The sequence below is a fragment of the Salmo salar genome, chromosome 12 (assembly GCF_965601325.2).
Source record: "Salmo salar chromosome 12, fSalSal1, whole genome shotgun sequence".
In the NCBI taxonomy this organism is placed as follows: Eukaryota; Metazoa; Chordata; class Actinopteri; order Salmoniformes; family Salmonidae; genus Salmo; species Salmo salar.
This window is the reverse complement of record NC_138302.1, coordinates 54,434,583-54,454,777: the sequence shown is the minus strand read 5'-3', so window position 1 is coordinate 54,454,777 and position 20,195 is coordinate 54,434,583. Positions and strand designations below refer to the sequence as shown.

At 41.7% G+C, this 20,195-nt stretch overlaps 1 protein-coding gene across 1 annotated transcript in view; it reads left to right on the top strand.

Moving 5' to 3' along the window:
- The first annotated feature begins 486 nt into the window (after positions 1 to 486).
- LOC106565154 (protein bicaudal D homolog 2) overlaps positions 487 to 20,195 on the top strand; it is a 57,506-nt gene continuing 37,797 nt past the window's right edge. Inside the window, exon 1 of the mRNA XM_045691498.2 lies at positions 487 to 1,686. Within this exon, the coding sequence (XP_045547454.1) occupies positions 1,447 to 1,686 (240 nt within the window). The 5' untranslated portion in view covers positions 487 to 1,446. The remainder of the gene's footprint in view (positions 1,687 to 20,195) is intronic.

Genomic DNA, 20,195 nt, shown 5'->3' with positions numbered 1-20,195 from the left:
GCACAAGCCGACGTCTTTTATACGTTTTTTTTCCTCCCGTCCAGACGTTATTTATTTGTATTTTTTTTAACGAACGGTAGGTAGGCTTACGACTTTGACGGGGATTCATAACATTAAACTTCAGGCAACACCTCAGTAAGCACGGACCGACGCCTTTTGGACGTATTTTTTTTTGGTGCAGTTCCGGACCAACCATTTTTATTTTACCTTTATTTAACTAGGCAAGTCAGTTAAGAACACATTCTTATTTTCAATGACGGCCTAGGAACAGTGGAACAACTTCCTTGTTCGGGGGCAGAATTACAGATTTTTACCTTGTCAGCTCGGGATTCGATCTTACAACCTTTCGGTTACAATTCCAACGCTCTAACCAATAGGCTACGCCCCAATGATTTTCACATCCACGGACATGGTTTTTTGTCCGGTCTGGACCAAATCTTAACTTGATTTCAACGTCCACCGATATTTTAGGTACTGAGTGTTTGGTTCAGATTTGGTGTGCGGTCTGATTTCAACGTTCCGATTGGTTCAGATTTGTTCCGGATCTGTTTGGTTCAGATTTGGTTCAGATTTTGTCCTGTCTTGACCAGCCTTGATTTGGCCCAAACATAGACGTCTATAAATGACTTATTTTCAACTTTCATTCAGAAGCGAAAATGAACCTGATTTCAATGTCCGGAAAATACATATCTTTCAGCATCTGGAAAAGATGCCTTTTCAATGTCCTGGAAATATGTATTTTAAACATACAGAAAATACCTTTTCATCTTTCAATCAGAACCTAAATTGAACCTAACATCAACGTCTGGAACTATTCTAGTTTTGCAGGGGAACGGAATTTTTTGGTCTTGCCTACAGCGGCAGAATGGCAAGGACCGGCCCTGTATCTACCCCCTTACTATCACTGTTACTATCAACTCATAGTGCAGCCCAATCAGCCACGCAAAACAGTTTTGAGTGGCAGCAAATCTGTCCAATGAGCTGAGTCGCTTTCCATACACCCACTCCTTTCGAAACACCCACTCGCTCAAACTCCGGTCGCCATATTGGGTTGCAGCTACCCATACTTGAGTTAGTGCCTACAAAAAGACGCCATTACTATTTCTCTCCATGGGCGTAGTCCTTCTTCCAAACATAATGGCCCTAAAACTACATCTCCCACGGCGCACAACTGTAGACCTGAAACTGTATTCCTCATAATCGATGATCTCAACTTAGTTTCCTCTCTAGTGGCATGAAGTAGGCTAGCTAGGGACCGCGGCTATGGAGCGAGCTGAAAATACTATCTGATAACGGTATCCGCTTATAGACCGCTGAACTTTTTGTTCACATCAAAAAGTTGAGGACCCGACGAGAGAGACAAAAACACAGCCATGCCGTTCAAATACAGAAGGCACTGATTTATTTTTTATATGCTTTTCTGTTGTCCTTCAAGTGCTGGCCAAGATGTCTGTGGAGGAACAGGAATATCCAGAGGCGACTCTGGTTGCAGAGGCCGGGCCGCAGTGGTTTCGGGCGGAATTAGAACGCCTATCCCGGGAGTTGAGCGAGACGACTCATGAGAAGATCCAGGCGGCGGAATACGGGCTTGCGGTGCTCGAAGAGAAGCAACTGCTCAAACAGCGGTATGATGAGTTGGAGACTGAGTTCGAGACCGTTCGGAAGGAACTCGACCAGCTGAAGGAGGTAGAGTCAGGTCACAACATTCCACTACACATTTGTCAATTTTACTGTCAAAGAGCGCCCATTTAACTTTGTAACCGTTAATGGCTACATTGTTTCTTACAAAGAGTACAGTCATTAGTGTACGTTTCTCATTCGATTCAGGCTAGCTATGCTATGTTGCATTACTTTGTCGAACGTTTTAAATTCAATTCAGCTGTGATGTTATAAGGGACAGTTCGACATTTACCGGGGGGTGCATAGCTGGAGGAAGATGTTTTGAGTTGGGGGTGCTGTGTGTGAGGTAGAAAAAAAACATAAGTATTTGCAGGCTAAGAATAAAATACAATTCCAAATGTAATGAGTAGCCTAAGCATAGGACAATATTCAATAAGAGTAGTCACTGCAGCCTAAATTGAATTGAAATACATTTGCCAAAATTATAGAATTAAGCCTGTCTATGGAAAATACTTCAGCAGAGAGCATGATTTAGCCACAGAGCATCATTAGCTCCTTTTAAAGCAGTGATTGAAATCACAAACGTGTAGGCCTATGCGCTTAGTTGGGAAGCCCGCAATTTGCTTTTTTTGAGATGTGGCTGTCAGTGAAAAGCAATGCATCTAAAATATGTGTGAAGATAATGTCTTCAGTATAATTTGAAATGTTGAGAAGAAGGGAGGGGTGTGTGTGACAGAGAGGCCAGCATCCTGGAGTCGCCTCTTCACTGATGACATTGAGACTGGTGTTTTGCGGGTACTATTTAATGAAGCTGCCAGTTGAGGACTTGTGAGGCATCTGTTTCTCAAACTAGAGACTCCTAATGTACTTGTCCTCTTGCTCAGTTGTGCACCGGGGCCTCCCAATCCTCTTTCTATTCTGGTTATGCCAGTTTGCGCTGTTCTGTGAAGGGAGTACTACATAGCGTTGTACGAGATCTTCAGTTTCTTGGCAATTTCTCAAATGGAATAGCCTTCATTTCCCAGAACAAGAATAGACTGACGAGTTTCAGAAGAATGTTCTTTGTTTCTGGCCATTTTGAGCCTGTAATCGAACCCCCAAATGCTGATGCTCCAGATACTCAACTAGTCCAAAGAAGGCCACATTTATTGCTTCTTTAATCACAACAACACTTTTCAGCTGTGCTAACATAATTGCAAAAGGGTTTCTAATGATTTAAATAGCCTTTTAAAATGATAAACTTGGATTAGCCACACAGGAGTGATGGTTGCTTATAATGGACCTCTGTATGCCTATGTAGATATAACATTAAAAAAAAATCTGCCGTTTCCAGCTACAATAGTCATTTTGCAACATTAACAATGTCTACAGTGCATTTCTGATCAATTTGATGTTATTTTAATGGACAAATAAATTGCTTTTCTTTCAAAAACAAGGACATTTCTAAGTGACCCCAAACTTTTAAACGGTAGTGTATTTCCTATTACCAAGTCATTAATGGTTTCTATGCCTTTAGTTTTCCACGTGTCTGGCATCTCTGTCCTCTTAACTTATTACACCTAGACGTTCCGCTAGCGGAACACCACTCCAATATCCAATGATGGGGCGTGGCGCGAAATACAAACTCCTCGAAAACCCGAAAACATCAATTTTTCAAACATATGACTATTTTACAGCTGTTTAAAGACAAGACTCTCCTTTATCTAACCATACTGTCCGATTTCAAAAAGGCTTTACAACGAAAGCAAAACATTAGATTATGTCAGGAGAGTACCCAGCCAGAAATAATCAGACACCCATTTTTCAAGCTAGCATATAATGTCACAAAAACCAAAACCACAGCTAAATGCAGCACTAACCTTTGATGATCTTCATCAGATGACACTCCTAGGACATTATGTTATACAATACATGCATGTTTTGTTCAATCAAGTTCATATTTATATCAAAAACCAGCTTTTTACATTAGCATGTGACGTTCAGAACTAGCATTCCCACCGAACACTTCCGGTGAATTTACTAAATTACTCATGATAAACGTTCACAAAAAACATAACAATTATTTTAAGAATTATAGATACAGAACTGCTTTATGCAATCGCGGTGTCCGATTTTAAAATAGCTTTTCGGTGAAAGCACATTTTGCAATATTCTGAGTAGATAGCCCGGCCATCACAGGCTAGCTATTTTGACACCCACCAAGTTTGGTACTCACCAAACTCAGATTTACTATAAGAAAAATTGGATTACCTTTGCTGTTCTTCGTCAGAATGCACTCCCAGGACTTCTACTTCAACAACAAATGTTGGTTTGGTTCCAAATAATCCATAGTTATATCCAAATAGCGGCGTTTTGTTCGTGCGTTCAAGACACTATCCGAAGGGTAAATAAGGGTGACGCGCCCGCGCGTATCGTGACAAAAAAATTCTAAATATTCCATTACCGTACTTCGAAGCATGTCAAACGCTGTTTAAAATAAATTTTTATGCGATTTTTCTCGTAAAATAGCGATAATATTCTGACCGGGAGTTGTTGTTTTCGTTCAAAGACTGAAAATGTAAAATGGACTCTTCACGTGCATGCGCGCACCCGTCTCATTGTTCTCAGATCGACCACTATCCAAATGTGGTACTGTTTTTCAGCCATGGACTGCAAAGTCATCATTCAACGTTCTGGCGCCTTCTGAGAGCCTATGGGAGCCTTAGCCTCTCTGGGGCAGGCGGGACGAATTCGTCCCACCTACGTAACAGCCAGTTGAATCCTGTGGCGCGATTTTCAAAACCTTTGAAATGCTATTACTTCAATTTCTCAAACATATGACTATTTTACAGCTATTTAAAGACAAGACTCTCGTTAATCTAACCACACTCTCCGATTTCAAAAAGGCTTTACAACGAAAGCAAAACATTAGATTATGTCAGCAGAGTACCAAGCCAGAAATAATCAGACACCCATTTTTCAAGCTAGCATATAATGTCACAAAAACCCAGAAGACAGCTAAATGCAGCACTAACCTTTGATCTTCATCAGATGACAACCCTAGGACATTGTTATACAATACATGCATGTTTTGTTCAATCAAGTTCATATTTATATCAAAAACCAGCTTTTTACATTAGCATGTGACGTTCAGAACTAGCATACCCCCCGCAAACTTCCGGCGAATTCATTAACAATTTACTAAATTACTCACGATAAACGTTCACAAAAAGCATAACAATTATTTTAAGAATTATAGATACAGAACTCCTCTATGCACTCGATATGTCCGATTTTAAAATAGCTTTTTGGTGAAAGCACATTTTGCAATATTCTAAGTACATAGCCCAGCCATCACGGGCTAGCTATTTAGACACCCGGCAAGTTTAGCACTCACCAATATCAGATTTACTATTACAAAAGTTTGATTACCTTTTGTTGTCTTCGTCAGAATGCACTCCCAGGACTGCTACTTCAATAACAAATGTTGGTTTGGTCCAAAATAATCCATCGTTATATCCGAATAGCGGCGTTTTGTTCGTGCGTCCCAGACACTATCCGAAATGGTAAATCAGGGTCGTGCGCATGGCGCAATTCGTGACAAAAAAATCTAAATATTCCATTACCGTACTTCGAAGCATGTCAACCGCTGTTTAAAATCAATTTTTATGCAATTTTTCTCGTAAAAAAGCGATAATATTCCGACCAGGAATGTCCATTTAGCTAAACAGAGGAAAGAAAACAAAGCTTTCGGTCGACGCGGGCACGAGCCTGAGTCTCACAGTACTGTAACCAGCCACTACCCAAACGCGCTACTTTGTTTCAGCCAGAGCCTGCAAAGCCACGATTCAGCATTTTGCCGCCTTCTGAGAACCTATGGCAGCCGTAGGAAGTGTCACGGGACAGCTAAGATCCTTACTCTTCAATAAACAGAGACAAGAAGAACGACACCTTGTCAGACAGGCCACTTCCTGCATGAAATCTTCTCAGGTTTTTGCCTGCCATATGAGTTCTGTTATACTCACAGACACCATTCAAACAGTTTTAGAAACTTTAGGGTGTTTTCTATCCAAAGCCAATAATTATATGCATATTCTAGTTACTGGGCAGGAGTAGTAACCAGATTAAATCGGGTATGTTTTTTTTATCCAGCCGTGTCAATACTGCCCCCTAGCCCTAACAGGTTAGAAAGTGTCATGTTACAGCAGAGATCCTCTGTTTTCAATAAAGAGGCTAAAGAAGGCCAAGAAATAACGTTTTTTTATCCGGCCGTGAAAATACTGCCCCCTATCCATAACAGGTTAATGTTGATGGAGGCTAAATTGATTTCTGATTGTCTTAACTCACCACAACTAATAAGCTGAGCGTGTCAAAATTATCTTCACCTCACACAGTAAGTCAACATAGTCAGTCATTTAAAAAAAAAATCCATTGTGAATGATAACATTTCCTCACACTATTTGAAAAATCTTTCAAACACTCTCCCCCTCGATAATCACCAGGCCTCGGTGTGAAAGAGCAAAATGTCATGCTCCGAGGATCCCATTCATCCAGTGGAAACGTCATAAAATACCCTACCTGAACACATGTCCCTTTGCGCAAAAACAGCTGTTTCTGTCCGGAGTTCACTGGAGCAGGAAACTCTGAGGGCCCAGAATAGGCTAGTTGATGCAATGTTGCAAGTTCGCAAGCAACAGCATAGGGCCGGACCTTCATATATAGTCACTGTTGCTGGACCCAGTAAGACCGAAAGAAAGGGAGGCAGCCCGGCGGAGTATCTATAGAGAGATGAAAGAACCTGCATTTTCATGAGGACATATGTCTTCTTTATGTATTTTTTACTTAGTTGACAATGGAAGTTGTATGCCTACTGCTACATTTGCCTAGACTATCTCTATTTTATTTAGCCGCCAATGGCTCACGGTGAATCAATGTGTCTAAATGGCAGAGGCTGGTGCACTCCTATTAGTGGAATTTTAACTTTCAGATTGGTATCATTTTTGTGTTATTAACCACGTGACAATGATTTTGTGTAATGAAAACGTTATTATTAAAATGAAACTGTTTCACGAAAATGTGCATATGAAATGTCATGCAGATCGGTAGAAATGGTAGGATACATTGTAAGCTTCCCCAAACGTGAAACTCATACTTAACTCACGCGCCTAAGAACAGACTATTGTTAAGAGTGCACATTTCTTTGTACTGCGTAATTACAACGTGTGAGAGCGATAAGGAGAGGGGTGTTGTAACTAAGATTGTGCGTATTAAAACTGAGCATAAATGGACAGCTATGTGGAGAAAAGCGCTCACCTCGATCCAGCAGGTGGATAGCACCACTCACTGGGCAATCCCCAGCACTGTGTTGCTTGCCATGGGAAGGAGCAGGCCTGCGAGCCGAGGGGGCAAGAGAATGCCATGTTCCTTATTTGATATTGTTCCCTTTTCGCCAAGTTTAGAATTGTAAACTAATAGAAAACAGAAGTGTAGAACTAATTGTGAGCACTGCTTCAGATCACTTGATATCCACTACAATTGGGAGAAAAGAGAGAGGGAGAGAGAGAGAGACCCGATTTAAATCAAACTAAACTGTCTATTGCACAGCAGAGGGTGTGTCCAAAATCCCACAACTGAACAGATAAGAGCATACCACTTACAAAACAGAGCTGAGAGCTCTCCATGTAGAATGGGCCCCATATATAATTATCCCATGTTTTCTTCTCTCCCCTACCCGAATCCCATTATGATTATCATCAAGAATGCAACAGAAAACACACATTCTTACTGGGGAGGGGGTGGGCTGGTCTAACCTGAGGTGTCATGAAAAAAAGTATTTGATCCCCTGCTGATTTTGTACATTTGCCCACTAACAAAGAAATGATCAGTCTATAATTTTAATGGTAGGTTTATTTGAACAGTGAGAGACAGAATAACAACAAAAAAATCCAGAAAAACGCATGTGAAAAATGTTATAAAATGATTTGCATTTTAATGAGGGAAATAAGTATTTGACCCCTCTGCAAAACATGACTTAGTACTTGGTGGCAAAACCCTTGTTGGCAATAACAGAGATCAGACGTTTCTTGTAGTTGGCCACCAGGTTTGCACTCATCTCAGGAGGGATTTTGTCCCACTCCTCTTTGCAGATCTTCTCCAAGTCATTAAGGTTTCGAGGCTGACGTTTGGCAACTTGAACCTTCAGCTCCCTCCACAGATTTTCTATGGGATTAAGGTCTGGAGACTGGCTAGGCCACTCCAGGACCTTAATGTGCTTCTTCTTGAGCCACTCCTTTGTTGCCTTGGCCATGTGTTTTGGGTCATTGTTATGCTGGAATACCCATCCACGACCCATTTTCAATGCCCTGGCTGAGGGAAGGAGGTTTTCACCCAAGATTTGACGGTACATGGCCCGACCATCGTCCCTTTGATGCGGTGAAGTTGTCCTGTCCCCTTAGCAGAAAAACACCCCCAAACCATAATGTTTCCACCTCCATGTTTGACGGTGGGGATGGTGTTCTTGGGGTCATAGGCAGTATTCCTCCTCCTCCAAACACGGCGAGTTGAGTTGATGCCAAAGAGCTCCATTTCGGTCTCATCTGACCACAACACTTTCACCCAGTTGTCCTCTGAATCATTCAGATGTTCATTGGCAAACTTCAGACGGGCATGTAGACGGGCATGTATATGTGCTTTCTTGAGCAGGGGGACCTTGTGGGCGCTGCAGGATTTCAGTCCTTCACGGCGTAGTGTGTTACCAATTGTTTTCTTGGTGACTATGGTCCCAGCTGCCTTGAGATCATTGACAAGATCCTCCCGTGTAGTTCTGGGCTGATTCCGCACCATTCTCATGATCATTGCAACCCCACGAGGTGAGATCTTGCATGGAGCCCCAGGCCAAGGGATATTGACAGTTCTTTTGTGTTTCTTCCATTTGCGAATAATCGCACCAAATGTTGTCACCTTCTCACCAAGCTGCTTGGCGATGGTCTTGTAGCCCATTCCAGCCTTGTGTAGGTCTACAATCTTGTCCCTGACATCCTTGGAGAGCACTTTGGTCTTGGCCATGGTGGAGAGTTTGGAATCTGATTGATTGATTGCTTCTGTGGACATGTGTCTTTTTTACAGGTAACAAGCTGCGGTTAGGATCACTCCCTTTAAGAGTGTGCTCCTAATCTCAGCTCGTTACCTGTATAAAAGACACCTGGGAGCCAGAAATCTTTCTGATTGAGAGGGGGTCAAATACTTATTTCCCTCATTAAAATGCAAATCAATTTATAACATTTTTGACATGGTTTTGATTTTTGATTTTTTTGTTATTCTGTCTCTCACTGTTCAAATAAACCTTCCATTGAAATTGTAGACTGATAATTTCTTTGTCAGTGGGCAAACGTACAACATCAGCAGGGGATCAAATTCTTTTTTCCCTCACTGTATATACATGGGGTATGGTTTAGTCGAGGTAATATGTACATAGTGGTGAAGTAACTATGCATAGATGGTAAACAGAGAGTTGTGTGTGTGTGTGTGTGTGTGTGTCAATATACGTGTGTGTGTGGGGTTAGAGTCCAGTGAGTGTATTTGAGCCTGTGCAAGAGTCAAAATAATTATAAAATAAAGGGGTCAATGCAAATAGTCCAGGTAGCCATTTGATTAACTGTTCAGTCTTATGGCTTGGGGGTAGAAGCCGTTAAGAAGTCTTTTGGTCTCAGACTTAGAGCTCCGGTACCGCTTGCCGTGCGGTAGCAGAGAGAACAGTCTATGACTTGGGTAGCTGCAGTCTTTGACAATTTGTAGGGCCTTCCTCTGACACTGCCTGGTTTAGAGGTCCTGGATGGAAGGAAGCTCGGCCCCAGAGATGTACTGGGCCGTACCCACTACCCTCTGTCGGATGCCGAGCAGTTGCCATGCCAAGCGGTGATGCACCCAGTCAAAATGCTCTTGATGGTGTAGCGGTGGAACTTTTTGAGGATCTGAGGTCCCATGCCTTTTCAACCTTTTGAGGGGGAATAGGCGTTGTCGTGCCCTCTTCACTGCTGCCTTGGTTTGTTTGGACCATGATAGGTCCTTAGTATTGTGGACACCAATGCACTTGAAGCTCTCGACCCGCTCCACTACAGCCCCGTCGATGTGAATGGGGGCATGCTCAGCCCTCCCTTTCATGTAGTCCACGATCAGCTCCTTTGTCATGCTCACATTTAGGGAGAGGTTGTTGTCCGGGCACCACACTGCCAGGTCTCTGACCTCCTCCCTATAGGTTGTCTCATCATCGTCGGTGGTCAGGCCTACCACCGTTGTCGTCAGCAAACTTAATGATGGTGTTGTAGTCGTGCTTGGCCACACAGTAGTGGGTGATCAAGGAGTACAGGAGGGGACTAAGCACACACTGTTGAGGGTCAGCGTGGCGGATGTGTTGTTGCCTACCTTTAGCACCTGGGGGCGGCCCGTCAGGAAGTCCAGAATTCATTTGCAGACCAGCCTTTCAATGCATTTCATGGCTACAGATATGAGTGCTACGGTGTGGTAGGCATTTAGGTGGGTTACCTTGGCGTTCTTTGGCACAGGGACTATGTTGGTCTGCTTGAAACATGTAGGTGTTAGACTGGGTCAGGGAGAGGTTGAACATGTCAGTGAAGACCCTTGCCAGCTGTTCAGCGCATGCTCTGAGTACACATCCTGGTAATCCGTCCTGAGGCCTTGTGAATGTTGACCTGTTTAAAGATCTTACATTAGCTACGGAGAGCGTGATCACGCAGTCGTTTGAACAGCCGGTGCTCTCATGCATGGTTCAGTGTTACTTGCCTCGAAGCGAGTATAGAAGGTATTTAGCTCGTCTGGTAGGCTCGCGTCACTGGGCACCTCATGGCTGGGTTTCCCTTTGTAATCCGTGATAGTTTGCAAGCCCTGCCACATCCAACGAGCATCAGAGCCGGTGGAGTAGGATTCAATCTTAGTCCTGTATTGACTCTTTGCTTGTTTGATGGTGGTTAGCTTCTTCCAAAATCAAGCTTCGCTTGGTAACAGCATAGCATCCCTTCCTGGATCAACAGCCTTGCTGTCTAATATTTGTTATGTGCGTGGAGCAAACTGTCAGTAGTATTTTTGAGTTACTTGTATAGTTAAGTCAGAAACTGTATAAAATGTTCAATGCACTTGTTAGCATTTAATTATAATTCTCTGAGATATTACATGTACTTGTTAGCAACAAATTTTCCACCAACAGGTTTCTGTGCAAACACAACCAATAAACAAAGCATCCCGACTTTGGGCACACTAATATCATGGTTTGCGTTTTCAACACCACAATAAATAGACTATAGCCGTATTTGCACGGGACTAGTATTACTAGAGAATGTTGGTTATGTAATTATTACGACAGAATGTCCACTATTCCAGAGGACTATTCGGACGGGATTAGTTTTTTCCAAACTGCCCCCTGTAATTCTTATTTTCTGTAAATGAAACATTATGACGGAAGCCTGGAGGTTTATATTCTAGAAGTGATATTTCAACATGTCCAGGCGATTAAAGGCTACACTGATAACTTGAGCTCCCAAGTTTCTAAACCATACCAAACTTGTCATTTCCAAAAGTTTAGCCCAGTTGGAATGCTGCTTTGCGATCAATTAACAGCAAGGGTTGCATTAAATAGGCACAATATAATTTTTTTATTGACAGATTTGGCGATCAATTAATTGGCACAAAACTTAAACAAAAGCATTCACTGTGAAAGTTGATACATGTAGGCCCTTATATGTATATACTACCGTTCAAAATTTGGGGTCACTTAAAAGTACCTTGTTTTTTTTTTTTAAAGAGAAGCTCATTTTTGGTCCATTTAAAATAACATCAAATTGATTAGGAATTCAGACGCCTCAATAGTCCTCACCTGGCAGCTTTGTTAAATAGTACCCGCAAAACACCAGTCTCAACGTCAACAGGGAAGAGGCGACTTCGGGATGCTGGCCTTCTAGGCAGAGTTGCAAAGATAAAGCCAAATCTCAGACTGACCAATAAAAAGAAAAGGTTAAGCTGGGCAAAAGAACACACACTGGACAGAGTGCCTACCACTCTAAAACCACAAACTGTGGTTTAGAGGGTGCAACAGGTCAGCACCTCAGTAGTAAATGTCAGTTGGCTTTTCAATTGGGGAGCGTTTTGAGCTGTGTCTCATGTCTTCACTGTCCTTTCATGCGCAATGATGCACCTGGGCTCCGCTACCTATCAGCTATTCCTATTTGTTCTTGTGGATTCATATAAAAAATGTATGCTGCGTTGAATGCTTTAATGTGTGGTATGATTTGTAGTTAGCCTATTGCAGATCTTGACAAATGATGCAGATCTTGACAAATGATACACCTCCCACGATTGTCACTATGAATAGTGCATTTAGGGCAGGATAGGCTGTTAGACTGGTAGACTATACAAACCTGTGGTATAGTAAAAGTTAGCACACAGAAAAGTTTAGTGCGTAAGGGAAGTACCAAAACACCTTTATATAGGGGTGGTGCATGCAAACATCAGGAAATGTGGCTAGGATGTAAGAAATTATCTAGTAAAACCTGCAAAAGAGCGAATGTAAAACAGGGAAAAAACACACTACCATCCAGTGTGCCCAATAAAAAAAACACACAACCCTCCCGAAAGCAACAAAAAAAAGCGAATTAAATCGAGTTGAGGAGGAAACTGACACCGTTGCAGCCTGAATAGAGGATGTTTTATTTACCAGCCGGTCCATGGGTGGCATGAGTGTATTACCAGCTGGGCTGACTGTGTCGACACCTAGAGGTTATACGACATCAGGAAGAACTCTCTAGGGGTCTCGGTGCTAGAAGTTTGTTAGCCTACTTTAATAACATCAAAGTTGGCCTACTGTGATAAAAGACGAGGAAAACATTCAAAAAGACAGAACACTAACTTCAGGCAAGAGTGTAGATGTTTTCAGATGTTTACAAACACGTGTGTGTGTGTGTGTTAGTATTATTTGGGAAAATGTGGGTGATATTTGAATATCCTTGTTAAAGTTATTATCTCTGCATGACATCTATCAGCAATAACCTACACCAGTCCCAACTTGCTCTTTGTTTGACAGTGGAAATTGTTGTGGTGGAGGCCAGTACTATTTTTAAAGCCAGTCAGCCCCATGCTGGCTTTGCCTCTGCCAGAGAAAGGTTTCCCTGCCTCAGGCTTCTCCAATTGGAGAACAGCAGTCGAGTTGTTTGGCTGGTTTTGATCAGGTTTGACCTAATGCTTTAGGCTTCTCTCTGAAAGACTAGGGCCTCTATCTTGTGAATCCTGTTGCAGTTTATCCCTGTGTCATAGGGGCTAGTACCCACTGTTGAACAGGGCTGGAGTCCAGAGGCCAAGCTAGGTCCAGCCCATGTCTTTATGACATTTAAGGGGATTTTAGTCACCCTGAAGCATGTGTGTCCCTCTCCCAACAAAATGGCTTGCAGTATACTGAAATCAACTGTTAGGCTATGTCTTAGAGCTAAGCAACAACATTCTCACAGAATTCTGACTATGGTGCTCTAGCAGAATGACAGAATTTATAGCCACACAGCACAACTTCACTAGCATTGTTTATGTTTATCAAGAATAGCTCATTTGTGACCTGATTCAGGAAATTAGGCGTATGTCGCAAGTCACAACTTCTCAGGAGAGCCGTTTGAACGTAATAATTAATTTTTTTATCAAAATGCGTTTTTTTGGCAGAAATGCCTTCTAGAACATGTGAACTTTCATGTGCCTTACTAACAAACTTGTATGCCATCTGATAATACGAATGAAATTGTTAAATTACGAGCCTTATTGGTTAAGCTACAGAAAAAGGGAGTAACCTTCCCACAAGCCATGGCTGAGATAATGAGTGGGCTGGACATGGGGAGAGATGAGTTCGGATTGGTCTGCCATATAGAAGGCTTCTGTCTATTTGAGCTCGTCAGTCTGTGTTGGTAATCCTGTTGAACGTGGCTTTTAAAAAAATGTATTGTGTAGTGGAGCTGCATAAGTGTGGTTCTCCACTTTCTGGAGGATCAAGTTTTGAAATCAGTGGAATTAGAGTATGATAGCTGAAGAGTTGGAGAAAACACCAGTCTCCGTATTACATCTTCAAACTAAGGGCAACCGTGGTATGGCGTTCCTGACAGGGAGACGCGTGGTGATGTATACAGGCAAGATAGTCAAGCGACAGCTAGCCACATTTTCAGATATTACACGTTTCTAATTTTGACAAAGTAGTTTCATTTCAAGCTAAAGTGTACTGTTAGCTAGCTATCTAACGTTAGCTGGCTGGCTCCCTAGCTGATGTTATTATTAGTTTCCCACGGCCATTTGCTTTTCTAGTTAGAGCCTAATCAATCAATCAAATGTATTTAGAAAGCCCTTTTTACATGAGCCGACGTCACAAAGTGCTGTACAGAAACCCAGCCTAAAACCCCAAACAGCAAGCAATGCAGATGTAGAAGCACGGTGGCTAGGAAAAACTCCCTAGGAAGAAACCTAGAGAGGAACCAGGCTCTGAGGGGTGGCCAGTCCTCTTCTGGCTGTGCCGGGTGGAGATTGAATGTTTGTAACGGAACATGGCCAAGATATTCAGTTAAACGTTCATAGATGACCAGCAGGGTCAGATAATAATAATTAGAGGTCGGCCGATATGATTTTAATGCCGATACCGATTATTGGAGGACCAAAAAATCCCATATATATATATATATATATATATATATTTGTAATAATGACAATTACAACAATACTGAATGAACACTTATTTTAACTTAATATAATACATACCGTAATTTCCAGACTATTAAGCGCACCTGAATATAAGCCGCACCCACTGATTTTTTTTAATTTTTTAACATAAATAAGCCGCACGTCTATAAGCCGCAGGTGCCTACCGGTTCATTGAAACAAATGAACTTTACACAGGCTTTAACTAAACACGGCTTGTAACTAAAATAAATAGGCTTTAACGAAACACGGCTTGTAACAAAAAATAAAAAATTAGCAGTAAGCTTTAGTTGTCTTTTTGCACTGAGTCAATTCCTCACGCTGCTGTTTCCAACGTCTTATCATCGACTCATTAAGACCAAGCTCCCGTGCAGCAGCTCTATTTCCTTTTCCAACAGCCAGATCAATCGCCTTGAACTTGAAAGCTGCATCATATGCATTTCTCCGTGTCTTTGCCATGATGAGGGTGACAAAATGACTACCGTAATCAGAATGATGGGAAGTTTGAGAGCGCTCGATTTAATCTAAACAATAAACAAAAAAGTTGTTTGACCTTAACCCGTTCGGCAATTTCATTGGTCTAATGAAAGCTTTATGCCGCCAAAAAACTGAGCACGTCACAGAATGTGTTTTTTGGAGAAAAAAAAATTGAAAGCGGGAAAAATCCATATATTTGCCGCGTCATTGTTTAAGCCGCGAGGTTCAAAGCGTGGGAAAAAAGTTGCGGCTTATAGTCCGGAATTTACGGTAAATAAAATCTATTTAGTCTCCAATAAATAATGAAACATGCTCAATTTGGTTTAAATAATGCAAAAACATGGTGTTGGAGAAGAAAGTAAAAGTGCAATATGTGCCATGTAAAAAAGCTAACGTTTAAGTTCCTTGCTCAGAACATGAGAACATATGAAAGCTGGTGGTTCAATATTCTCAGTTCTTCAATATTCCCAGTTAAGAAGTTTTAGGTTGTAGTTATTATAGGAATTATGACGCGTCGACAATTTCTCTATACCATTTGTATTTCATATACCTTTGACTATTGGATGTTCTAATAGGCACTTTAGTATTGCCAGCCTAATCTCAGGAGTTGATGGGCTTGAAGTCATAAACAGCGCTGTGAAGCAAGCATTGCTAAGAGCTGCTCGAAAACGCAGTAAAGTTTGAATGAAAGCTTACGAGCCTGCTGCCGCCTACCACCGCTCAGACTGCTCTATCAAATCGTAGACTTAATTATAATATAATAAACACAGAAATTCGAGCCATTAATATGGTCAAAAATGGAAACTATCATTTCGAAAACAAAATGTATATTCTTTCAGTGTAATACGGAACCGTTCCGTATTTTATCGAACGGGCGGCAACCCTAACTCTAAATATTACTGTTACATTGCACAACCTTCAATGTTATGTCATAATTATGTAAAATTCGGGCAAATTAGTTCGCAACGAGCCAGGCGGCCCAAACTGTTGCATATACCCTGACTGCGTGCAATGAACGCAGAAGTGTCACAATTTCCCTAATTAATATTGCTTGCTAACATGAATTTTTTTAAACTAAATATGCAGGTTTAAAAATATATACTTCTGTGTATTGATTTTAAGAAAGGCATCGATGTTTATGGTTAGGTACATTCGTGCAACGATTGTGCTTTCTTTGCAAATGCGCTTTTGTTAAATCATCCCCCGTTTGGCAAAGTAGGCTGTGATTTGATAAAAAATGTACAGGCACTGCATTGATTATATGCAATGTAAGACAAGCTAGTTAACCTAGTAATATCATCAACCATGTGTAGTTAACTAGTAATCATGTGAAGATTGATTGTTTTTTTTATAAGAAATGTAATGCTAGCTAGCAACTTACCTTGGCTCTTTGCTGCACTTGCGTAACAGCCTGTCATGCAGTTTCCTCGTGGAATGCAATGTAATCGGCATCCAAAAATACCGATTGTTATGAAAACTTGAAATCGTCCCTTGACCTCTAATAATAATCACAGTGGTTGTAGAGGGTGCAACAGGTCAGCACCTCAGTAGTAAATGTCAGTTGGCTTTTCATAGCTGATCATTCAGAGTTAGAGACAGTAGCTGTGGTAGAGGGAGTCCAAAACAGCAGGTCCAGGACAAGGTAGCACATCTAGTGAGCAGGTCAGGGTTCCTTAGCTGCAGGCAGAACAGTTGAAACTGGAGCAGCAGCATGACCAGGTGGACTGCGGACAGCAAGGAGTCATCAGGCCAGGTAGTCCTGAGGCATGGTCCCAGGGCTCAGGTCCTCCAAGAGAAGAGGGAGGGAAAGATTGAGGGAGGGAAAGATTGAGGGAGGGAAAGATTGAGGGAGGGAAAGACTGAGAGCATACTTAAATGCACACAGGACACCGGATAAGACATGAGAAATACTCCAGATATAACAGACTGACCCTAGCTGACCCCGACACGTACACTATTGCAGCATAAATACTGGAGGCTGAGACAGGAGGGGTCGGGAGACACTGTGGCCCTGTCCGACGATACCCCCGGACAGGGCCAAACAGGCAGGATATAACCCCACCCACTTTGCCAAGGCACAGCCCCCACTCCACTACAAGGAAATCTTCAACCACCATCCTACTACCCAGAGACAAGGCCAAGTATAGCCCACGAAGACCTCCTCCACGTCACGAACCCAAGGGGGGGCGCCAACCCAGACAGGAAGATCACTTCAGTGACTCAACCCACTCAAGTGATGCACCCATCCTGTTAGCTAGCTGACATTTAACCTGGTTGGTTAGCTCCGAGCACTGTGGCATTGTTCATTGTTGTTTAACTAGCTAACGTTAGCTGGCTGACTCGTTAGCTAACGTTACATGACGTGTGTACAACGCCCGTGGAATATGTCCAGAGTCAGTAAATGTCTGCAAAAAAGCGTCATGAAATTGTTGCCAGCAGAGCTGGTTAGGCTGTTTTCATGTTATCCAGAGTTAAGCAAATCATTGGCCAGAGCGCCAGGTGTGCGTTCCGAGAGCGTTCCGAGATGGGTGGGGCTAAATCTTAAGAAGGTGTGAACGATGCTGAATGGGTGTAGACAAAGAGGAGCTGTTCACTAGATACCAAAATATTCAAAGGCCATTTTCTCAAAAGTGGGTTTACAAGTTGATCAACTTTCAAAGCAGAATTACTTGCCCATTGTTCCTCAAATGTAGTGTATGATATATAATTTTGTAGCTCTGAGTCTCTACTTTTATCCAATGTAAAAAAACATCATTTCAAAGACCAAATCCAGGTGTGAGTCACATTTCTGTTGTCATTTATCTCAAGCATGATGATGCTAAATCCACTCCAATGTAGCTAATATCCGAATACATTGTAGACAGCCTCAATATTGAACTTTGTGTGAGAGACAGAGGGAAATAAAACAGCATGAGTTCCCAGGCCAAGCATCAAGCATGTCTGTCCCTTGTATTGTATGTGTACCTAAATATTCTCTCTCGCTCGCTCGCTGACACACACAGCCTATGTTCTTACTCACAGACACTTGACAGGGCTTGACATTACCACTTGTCCTCTTGTCGAACAAGAAGAATTTAGATTTAAGTTGTCCGAATGGACAAGTAAAAAAATCTCAAACAAATCCGAATATCAAACAATTACACCTATCAGATTTGCTAACATTGGAAAAATATTCAGATCTATTTTTCATAGGCCTATACATAAATAAAAAAGCCTACATGTCAAAAGTGTAGGTGATAGGCTGTAGCCAATATGCATCATGTCCAAACCGATGCTGACATGAGGGAGGCGCAAGAAAATGTAAACAAACATTAATGAGACTTTTAATTGGATAAATGTAGGGCTAAAAGCCAGTGATGTTTGACAAATATAATGAAGGGTAATTCACTTTTTAACGTTTAAAGGCTTGATTCTGTCGACATAGTCGAGGCACGGTTCGTTCAGCTCAAATGGTCATAAGACCGGAGAGTGAAGGACAGTGCCTGTTGCGCACCCCAAATCACCCACCTTGAATCTGAGCGGAGGAGATTAGCATTATGAAACAATTTAACCATCAACAGGATGTTTTATGTCATTTTATGACACGTCTAGTTTCAGTATGCCATTGAAACCAGCTTTTTTCTCATGTTCTATTCGTTTTCAAATCAACTTTATTTTATTGTCCAGCAGCCAAAGGCACAATTCTAGTCATATTAGTAACCCATACTAGTTGATGCATCTTTATATCTTCCCTCTATCTTATTTTCTAATGGATATTTTTATCTCTGCCACATGAAACCGCTCACATGCAGTGCACGTTTGAGAAGAATTTTGCCGCTAATTGTTTTTTGGAACATTTGCCTGTAGCCTACAGACATGTGCATTGTTGAGCTTATAATATGAGGAAATAAAACTTTGTCAACAATTTTAAGCTAAATGATCTGATCTGTTGCATAAGCGTCATTGCTTTTGTTTTAAATTTTTTTACATTTTATTAGGTGCAGTATGAATGTTTGTATGAATTTTGGATGTCTTCCCAGAGTCTGTATACATTTCTTTATCGTCCCAGGGATGAAGGGACGCCCTTAACTTCGAGCCCTGGAAGGAATCAATTTTTAAAGACATTTAGTTGTAATTGTAATGTTACCCTGTTAAGTGAAATGTGTTTTAGGCTACCAAGGGTGGCCAACCATTTTCCAGGAGAGCCTTAAAGGCCAGTGTTAAATTTGGAGACAGGTTTGAATATGCAAAGTTGCCAATAGGCAGTGTGTGGCCAACATTTATGTCTGATTCTCTATGCTAAAAAATATAGTAATGCATTTTATTTTGTAAAGTGGATCCTTGCGTCATACAATGATGTACAAATTGTGTTAGAGAGAACTTTTTTGGGGGACAAAAAAATCTGTCCTACTTGTCCAAAGGACAAGTGTGTAAAAAATGTTGTCATGCCTTGCTTAATTGTTTGGGTAAGCCATTCAACTGTATGCTCTAATCTTTTCTAAACAGCCCTAAATAAAGGTCTAAATCTAAATCTCCCACTGGGTTCTAAGAGGATCTATCCTTTCTCTATGGCCTGGCCCTGGGAATATGCCAAGAGCAGGGGGGGAACTAAGACTTGTGGGACTTGTAGTTGAAAAAGGATCTATTTTTCTTCTCAGTAGCTCACACACCAGGACCAGCGTCAGAGGGTATGGGGCCACCATTAAGCTCAGGCCTCTGCTGATTGAACTAGCCTACATCAGAATGAAAAACAGACTTCTTTATTCAGATACATTGCACTACGTTCACTATGTACTGCGATTTTGGTGTGAAAACAAAAACATAGGAGGACACAGTTCAGTTGAATGCATGTAAAGGCACTTCTTTACAACCGAAACAGTTCAGAGCAGTTCATGTTGACATATTATGACGACATTTTGTGACGTTTTGGTTCATTTAGTTTTTTGGGGCTTTTTGGGCACACGTTATTCTCGAGGCAAGCTGAAGTTGGTAGCCGAAGTCTACACCCCCTCGTCGGCGATTGGTCAACCGTAGGGATTCTTCAACGACTCGTCCTCATGCACAGTTTTTCACTTGAGAAATAAATACTGCATCAAACATCCTAGTCAGATGCAAAATTGCGCCACTAAGATCTCCTCGGCAATAAAAAAACTTTCTAGAGTTATCATACAGTAGATAAATTCTGACTAATTTGAGGAAGTTTATATCGGCTACGGCGTCTCAAAATGGACAAAAGTACTATTGTCGCTTTTTTCTTGTCTTCTAAGGGAGTATGCGAGGCTAGGCGCCAGCCAAACTGAAGCATGCTGACGCCATTACACACATTCCCACACTAGCACCCTCTCCTTCCTTGAATTCCCAGGTCAGCAAAACCATAGCTTAGTTAACACATGTTTATAGGCTGACCTTTA